This window comes from Pongo abelii, chromosome 14 (assembly GCF_028885655.2).
Source record: "Pongo abelii isolate AG06213 chromosome 14, NHGRI_mPonAbe1-v2.0_pri, whole genome shotgun sequence".
Classification (NCBI taxonomy): domain Eukaryota; kingdom Metazoa; phylum Chordata; class Mammalia; order Primates; family Hominidae; genus Pongo; species Pongo abelii.
The window spans coordinates 102,219,117-102,228,365 of NC_071999.2; the positions used below are offsets into that span (position 1 = coordinate 102,219,117).

General features: G+C 42.0%; 1 protein-coding gene across 1 annotated transcript in view; it reads right to left on the reverse strand.

Moving 5' to 3' along the window:
* Window positions 1-8,215, reverse strand: part of UGGT2 (UDP-glucose glycoprotein glucosyltransferase 2) — a 276,140-nt gene extending 267,925 nt beyond the window's left edge. Inside the window, exon 1 of the mRNA XM_024230998.3 lies at window positions 6,317-8,215. Within this exon, the coding sequence (XP_024086766.1) occupies window positions 6,317-6,474 (158 nt within the window). The 5' untranslated portion in view covers window positions 6,475-8,215. The remainder of the gene's footprint in view (window positions 1-6,316) is intronic.
* Between the last annotated feature and the right edge of the window lie 1,034 nt (window positions 8,216-9,249).

Consider the following 9,249-nt stretch of genomic DNA (forward strand, 5'->3'; position numbering starts at 1 on the left):
CCTCCCTCATTGCTAGAACAGCAGCGTGAGATCGATCTGCAAGGCGGCAGTGAGGCTAGGGGAAGGACGTCCGCCATTGCTGAAGTTTGAGTAGGTAAACAAAGCAGTCAGGAAGCTCGAACTGGGTGGAGCCCACCGCAGCTCAAGGAGGCCTGCCTGCCTCTGTAGACTCCAGCTCTGGGGGGGCAGGGCATAGCTGAACAAAAGGCAGCAGAAACTTCTGCAGACTTAAATGTCCCTGTCTGACAGCTTTGAAGAGAGTAGTGCTTCTCCCAGCATGGAGTTTGAGATCTGAGAACAGACTGACTGCCTCCTCAAGTGGGTCCCTGACCCCCGAGTAGCCTAAAGGGGAGGAACCTCCCAGTAGGGGCCGACTGACACCTCATACAGACGGGTGCCCCTCTGAGACGAAGCTTCCAGAGGAACAATAAGACAGCAACATTTGCTGTTCTGCAATATTTGCTGTTCTACAGCCTCCGCTGCAGATACCCAGGCAAACGGGGTCTGGAGTGGACCTCCAGCAAACTCCAACAGACCTGCAGCTGAGGGTCCTGACTGTTAGAAGGAAAACTAACAAACAGGAAGGACACCCACACCAAAACTCCATCTGTACGTCACCATCATCAAAGACCAAAGCTAGATAAAACCACAAAGATGGGGAGAAACCAGAGCAGAAAAGCTGAAAATTCTAAAAATCAGAGGGCCTCCTCTACTCCAAAGGAACGCAGCTCCTTGCTATGTGTGAGAGACACACATAAGCTCAAAATAAAGGGATGGAGGAAGATCTACCAAGCAAATGGAAAACAAAAAAAGGCAGGGGTTGCAATCCTAGTCTCTGATAAAACAGACTTTAAACCAACAAAGATCAGAAGAGACAAAGAAGGCCATTACATAATGGAAAAGGGATCAATTCAACAAGAAGAGCTAACTATCCTAAATATATATGCACCCAATACAGGAGCACCTAGATTCATAAAGCAAGTCCTTAGTGATGTACAAAGAGATTTAGATTCCCACACAATAACAATGGGAGACTTTAACACCCCACTGTCAACATTAGACAGATCAACGAGACAGAAAGTTAACAAGGATATCCAGGAATTGAACTCAGCTCTAAATCAAGCAGACCTAATAGACATCTACAGAACTCTCCACCCCAAATCAACAGAATATACATTCTTCTCAGCACCACATCATACTTATTCCAAAATTGACCACATAGTTGCAAGTAAAGGACTCCTCAGCAAATGTAAAAGAACAGAAATTATAACAAACTGTCTCTCAGACCACAGTAATCAAACTAGAACTCAAGATTAAGAAACTCACTCAAAACTCCTCAACTACATGAAAACTGAACAACCTGTTCCTGAATGACTACCAGGTACACAATGAAATGAAGGAAGAAATAAAGATGTTCTTTGAAACCAATATGAACAAAGACACAACATACCAGAATCTCTGGGACACATTTAAAGCAGTGTGTAAAGGGAAATTTATAGCACTAAATGCCCACAAGAGAAAGCAGGAAAGACCTAAAATTGACACCCTAACATCACAATTAAAAGAACTAGAGAAGCAGGACCAAACACATTCAAAAGCTAGCAGAAGGCAAGAAATAACTAAGATCAGAGCAGAACTGAAGCAGACAGAGACACAAAGAAAAATTCAAAAAAATCAATGAATTCAGGAGCTGGTTTTTAAAAAAGATCAACAAAATTGATAGACCGCTAGCAAGACTAATGAAGAAAACTTTATTTTCTTCTTTTTTTTTTTTTTTTTTACAGATATTTATCTGTAAATAGATGCAATAAAAAATGATAAAGGGGATATCACCACCAATCCCACAGAAATACAAACTACCATCAGAGAATACTATAAACACCTCTACGCAAATAAACTAGGAAATCTAGAAGAAATGGATAAATTCCTGGACACATACACCCTCCCAAGACTAAACCAGGAAGAAGCTGAATCCCTGAATACACCAATAACAGGCTCTGAAATTGAGGCAATAATAGCCTACCAACCAAAAAAAGTCCAGGACCAGACGGATTCACAGCCAAATTGTACCAAAGGTACAAAGAGGAGCTGGTACCATTCCTTCTGAAACTATTCCAATCAATACAAAAAAAGGGAATCCTCTCTAACTCATTTTATGAGGCCAACATCATCCTGATACCAAAGCCTGGCAGAGACACAACAAAAAAAGAGAATTTTAGACCAATATCCCTGATGAACATCAATGCAAAAACCTCAATAAAATACTGGCAAACCGAATCCAGCAGCACCTCAAAAAGCATATCCACCATGATCAAGTGGGCTTCATCCTTGGGATGCAAGGCTGTTTCAACATACGCAAATCAATAAATGTAATCCAGCATATAAACAGAACCAAAGACAAAAACCACATGATTATCTCAATAGATGCAGAAAAGGCCTTTGACAAAATTCAACAGCCCTTCATGCTAAAAACTCTCAAATTAGGTATTGATGGGATGTATCTCAAAATAATAAGAGCTATTTATGACAAACCCACAGCCAGTATCATACTGAATGGGCAAAATCTGGAAGCACTCCCTTTGAAAACTGGCACAAGACAGGGATGCTCTTCTCACCACTCCTATTCAACATAGTGTTGGAAGTTCTGGCCAGGGCAATCAGGAAAGAGAAAGCAATAAAGGATATTCAAATAGGAAGAGAGAAAGTCAAATTGTCTCTGTTTGCAGATGCCATGATTGTATATCTAGAAAACCCCGTTGTCTCAGCCCAAAATCTCCTTAAGCTGATAAGCAACTTCAGCAAAGTCTCAGGATACAAAATCAATGTACAAAAATCACAAGCATTCTTCTATACCAATAACAGACAAACAGAGAGCCAAATCATGAGTGAACTCCCATTCACAATTGCTTCAAAGAGAATAAAATACCTAGCAATCCAACTTACAAGGGATGTGAAGGACCTCTTCAAAGAGAACTACAAACCACTGCTCAAAGAAATAAAAGAGGACACAAATGGAAGAACATTCCATTCTCATGGATAGGAAGAATTAATATTGTGAAAATGGCCATACTGCCCAAGGTTATTTATAGATTCAATGCCATCCCCATCAAGCTACCAATGACTTTCTTCACAGAATTGGAAAAAACTACTTTAAAGTTCATATGGAACCAAAAAAGAGCCTGCATTGCCAAGACAACCCTAAGGCAAAAGAACAAAGCTGGAGGCATCACGCTACCTGACTTCAAACTATACTACAAGGCTACAGTAACCAAAACAGCATGGTACTGGTACCAAAATAGAGATATAGACCAATGGAACAGAACAGAGCCCTCAGAAATAATACCACACATCTACAACCATCTGATCTTTGACAAACCTGACCAAAACAAGAAATGGGGAAAGGATTCCCTATTTCATAAATGGTGCTGGGAAAACTGGCTAGCCATATGTAGAAAGCAGAAACTGGATCCCTTCCTTACACCTTATACAAAAATTAATTCAAGATGAATTAAAGACTTAAATGTTAGACCTAAAACCATAAAAACCCTAGAAGAAAACCTAGGTAATACCATTTAGGACATAGGCATGGGCAAGGACTTCATGTCTAAAACACCAAAAGCAATGGCAACAAAAGCCAAAATTGACAAATGGGATCTAATTAACCTAAAGAGCATCTGCACAGCAAAAGAAACTACCATCAGAGTGAACAGGCAACCTACAGAATGGGAGAAAATTTTTGCAATCTACTCATCTGACAAAGGGCTAATATCCAGAATCTACAAAGACCTTAAACAAATTTACAAGCAAAAATCAACCCATCAAAAAGTGGGCGAAGGCTATGAACAGACACTTCTCAAAAGACGACACTTACGCAACCAACAGACACATGAAAAAATTCTCATCATCACTGGCCATCAGAGAAATGCAAATCAAAACCACAATGAGATACCATCTCACACCAGTTAGAATGGCAATCATTAAAAAGTCAGGAAACGACAGGTGCTGGAGAGGATGTGGAGAAATAGGAACACTTTTACACTGTTGGTGGGACTGTAAACTAGTTCAACCATTGTGGAAGACAGGGTGGCGATTCCTCAAGGATCTAGAACTAGAAATACCATTTGACCCAGCCATCCCATTACTGCGTATATACCCAAAGGATTATAAAACATGCTGCTATAAAGACACATGCACACGTATGTTTATTGCGGCACTATTCACAATAGCAAAGACTTGGAACCAACCCAAATGTCCATCAATGACAGACTGGATTAAGAAAATGTGGCACATATACACCATGGAATACTATGCAGCCATAAAAAAGGATGAGTTCATGTCCTTTGCAGGGACACGAACGAAGCTGGAAACCATCATTCTCAGCAAATTATCTCAAGGACAGAAAACCAAACACCACATGTTCTCACTCATAAGTGGGAATTGAACAATGAGAACACTTGGACACACAATGGGGAACATCACACACCAGGGCCTGTCGTGGGGTTGGGGGAAGGGAGGATAGCATTAGGAGATATACCTAACGTAAATGATGAGTTAATGGGTGCAGCACACCAACATGGCACGTGTATATCTATGCACCTGCACATCATGCACATGTAGCCTAGAACTTAAAGTATAACAAAAAATAATAGCTGAGACTTAATTAAACTAAGGAGCTTTTGCACGGCAAAAGGAACAGTCAGCAGAGTAAACAGACAACCCACAAAATGGGAGAAAATCTTCACAATCTATACATCTGACAAAGGATTAATATCCAGAATCTACAAGGAACTGAAATCAGCAGGAAAAAAAGCAGTCCAATCAAAAAGTGGGCTAAGGACATGAATAGACAATTCTCAAAAGATATATAAATGGCTAACATGAAAAAATGCTCAACAGACTAATGATCAGGGAAACACAAATCAAAACCACAATGCGATACCACCTTACTCCTGCAAGAATGGCCATAATAAAGAAATAAAAATAAATAATAGATGTTGGTGTGGATGCAGCAAACAGGTAACACTTCTACACTGCTGGTGGGAATGTAAACTAGTATAACCACTATGGAAAACAGTGTGGGGAGTCCTCAAAGTACTAAGAGTAGATCTACCATTTGATCCAGCAATCCCACTACTAGGTATCTACCCAGAGGAAAAGTCATATGAAAAAGATAGTTGCACATGTATGTTTATAGCAGCACAATTCACAAGTGCAAAAATGTGGAACCAATCCAAATACCCATCAATCAACAAGTGGATAAACTGTGGCATATATATGATGGAATACTACTCAGCCATAAAAAGGAATCAATTAATAGCATTCACAGCAACCTAGATGAAATTAGAGACTATTATTCTAAGTGAAGTCAGTCAGGAATGGAAAACCAAATATAGTATGTTCTCACTGATATGTGGGAACTAAGCTATGAGGATGCAAAGGCATAAGAATGACACAATGGACTTTGGGGACTCGGGGGAAAGGTTGGGAAGGGAGTGAGGGATAAAAGACTACAAATTGGGTGCAGTGTATATACTGATGGGGTGATGGGTGTACCAAAATCTCAGAAATCACCACTAAAGAACTTACTCATGTAACCCAACACCACCTGTTCCCCAATAAACTATAGAAATGAAAAAAAAATTAACTGTTTTAGCATCAAATAAATGCAACTTATGTGGAGTGATGGAGTCTCTTTCTAGGGACACATGCTGTTGCTGTGGTGAACAGCCATTAAGTCATTGGTGTAAAACCTCATTTTTGCTAAGAGAAAGAACTTTATAATTTTACTCAACTAGAATACTAACAGGAAAAATGCAATAGCTACGAGTTTTATTCTGCAGAGTAAATGATAGGTCATGAACTAATTCTGTTGGAAGAGATTCAGGAAACATATTACCTTGCAGGAAGCTGCCCTCCCCATAGCAAGCCTAGGAGCTGATGGTACGATGTCATCATTACGAAACTAGGTACTTTAAGCACTGTCTGAACAGAACTGCCTACCCCAGTGGAAGCTCTTGCGTTAAGTGCCACGTGTAAATGCTAATACATCCCAACATACTAAAGCAGAGCAGGGAAGCTTTAAAAACCGCAGGTAAAGTAAGACTGAGGAGGAAAGGAACCGCAAGTTGAGTGCTGCACGGGAACCGAGAAGCCGCCCCGGGTCGGGAAGGAAAGAGGTGGTGATGCTCAGGGACAGAGCGGGGGCGTCTGGAGAAGCCGGGTGGGAGCCAGACACCCGCTGCAAGCACGAAGAAAGCGCGGCTGAAGGTGGCAGCGCACCCACACCCGCCCGGACGAGGGCCCGGCCCGCACCCACCTTGCCTCCAGCAGCAGCGGGGTCTCGGGCCACTTCGCAGCCAAGTGGGCCGTCACCGACTTGGACGCGGCGACCGTCCCGGCGCTGAGCTGCGAAAGCCACAGCGCCGTGGAGCCTAGGAGCAGCCGCACCACGTTCGTGGCTTTCGCTGGCGCCATGGCACAGAGAGAAAAGCGCGAGTCCCTCGGACCCGGTACCCGCAGTCTTTGGCCGCCACGCTTCGGCCGGCTCTTCCCGGCGCGCGGCTGCCCACTTCCGGTGGGGGGAGCTCGAGTCCGTTACTGGGTGCCGGGTCCAGGGCGGCGCATGCGTGTCCCGCTCCGGCGCGGTTTAGTGGGTGCGGCCTGGGGAGCCCACGCCAGCCGGACACCCGGCCACATCCGAGCCGCCGGGGCGGCGCCGGGTTGCTGAGCGGCGTCTCAGATGCTCCCGCGGGTCCATTCCCGGGACCTTGGGTTCTCGGACAGAGGCCTTGGGACACGGGGCGGGAAGCTGGCTCTCCAGACCGAACTAGGGCTGGCTGGAGTTGCCAAAATCTGGAAGCAAAGTCAGGACCACTTGCATATTGTCCACCTTTTACATGGGAGGAAAATAAGGCCTGTAAAAGTTGAAGTCCCCACCTCACGCAGTTCTCAAGTGTTACTACAGGTTGGAATCACCTGGGAGAGTTTTTAGAAGGCCGCCGCCAAGGCCACGCCCCGTACCTGAGAATCTCGGGAGGGGGGGTGAGATGCGGCATCAATAGTATTAGTTAAAATCCGCAGGTGATTCCGGTGTCCAATCATGTTAGGAAACCCGTGACTTACGGGTGGCTCTCAAACTTTAACCACTTGCTTGTTAAAACACTGCATAGTGGTGGGCCTCCCCACAGTGTTTCGGATTCAGTAGATCCCTTGTGGGGGCCGAGAACTTGCATTTTATTTCTCCCAAGTTCGCAGATAATACTAGTGGCTAGAAATCACACTGGAGCCTTTTCCATTGGAAGGTGTGGTCCAGGGTAGGCATCAGCTGTGAGCTCAATGGAAATGCAGAAGCTCAGGCCCCGCCCCAGACCTGATGAATCGAGAGCTCCAATTTAACGGGAACCACAGGTGATTCCTATGCACATGAAAGGTGGAGAAGAGTGATTTAGAGGATTACATTTAAAAGTCCACAGAAAAATGCCAATAAGCCTGAGCATGGTGGCTCACGCCTGTAGTCCCAGCACTTTGGAAGGTCGAGGCGGGAAGATGGCTTAAGCCGAGGAGGTCGAGGCTGCAGAGAGCGGTGATTGCGACACTGCCCTCCAACCTGGGCGATAGAGGCAGACCCTGTCTCAAAAAAAAAAAAAAAAAGGCCCATAAGTGATAGTTGTTTTGTCAGAGTAAAATGTATATGGTAAAATAGCTTAGGGGATGCACGGATTCATTGCTTTTTTTCTCTCCTGTTACTCCTTTGCCCTGTAGGGAAACTGGATCTCTTGAAGTTGCAGAAACATAGTCATTCCCTTTTTTCATTTCATTTGCTTAGTCAGTACCCTTCCTTAGAAGACCCTATTCCGCTAAGCAATTCTTCTACGAATTTCTAGAATAATTTCTCATTTCCAAAGTTTAGCCTTCATTTCCTGATTTATCCTAATTGGTATGATCTATTCTTCCTTTAAATTTCCTCTTTATTGTAACTGCCATATAGCACTTAAGTTCTCACTTTAATACTTGAGTACGGTACTTATTTATTTCTCCTGTGAGAGATGGTATATTCCCCCAGAACTCGTGCCTTGTTCATCTTTGGCATCCCTTGCAGTACCTAGCACAATACTTCACATGTTATTGGGGGTTCCATGAAGATTGAAGAACCCTTGCTTTATGGAAAGAAGGTAGAAAGCTAAGGTAAATGCGCTTCATTTCTATCCATAGTGTATACGAGAAAAATACATTACGAATCTTTCACAATTATTTGCTTTAATTAACTCCCCGTTTCCACTCATATTTAGACCGAAATTTTTATTGAGATTGTGGGATTAAGGAAATAAAATATTGACAGTGAATGTCTTAAATGTCAGCATATTCAATGGGCTGCAAATCTTTAAGAAATAATTGGCCATATAAAAGGCACATTAAATAGACTATTAAAGGACACTAATAAAATGTATATTAGTAAAAATTTCGGTATATGTGAGTTCAGAATAGTGAGAATGCTCATTTCTCTTTTAAAGAGAATAAAATTAATCTAATCCAGACCATCTATGTATATATTTGTTTTACATTTTATCTTACATGGTGTTCTCCTAGAAATTTTAATTTGAAACATTCCTCAGAATGATGATCCCCAAACTTGTTTCCCCATCTACAGAGCAAAAGGATAAGACAAGGTGATATTTAAGGTTCCTTCTATATGTGATTCCTATGTGCAGATAAAAAAAACTAAAATGCAAAAATTGAGTAAATTAGCAAAGTCCACTCAAGTCAGTGGAGTAGCAAAGTATTTTAAAATCCACTATCAATAATCCTTTGGCACAGATTGGCTTTGAACTAGGGACCTAACTCTACCTAAGTCTTTTTAGCAAAATACAATACAAAAGTTATTCACTGCAGGACAAAAGGAATGAAAATTGATGAAGGTAGCAGTTTCTATCATATGTGGAAGACGTGATTAATGAGTGCTTTATAATAAGAATCTTGTGTTTAACAGAATAAATCATCTTGAATTTAATGATATGTATTTAATGATAATAGCATGACATGAGTATAAAGTTACTGCCAAATTATTGCATTATATAATAAAATTTTAATTTTCTAAGCCTACATAAAATCCAATGGGTGAAATCACTTTTAAAAGTATTATTCTATAGGTTTTCCAGATTTCCCTTATAAGAAAGACCCTATTCTCCTATTCTCATTTTATTACTAAAAGATCTTTTGTCCTGGCGTGGTGGCTCATGCTTGTAATCCCAG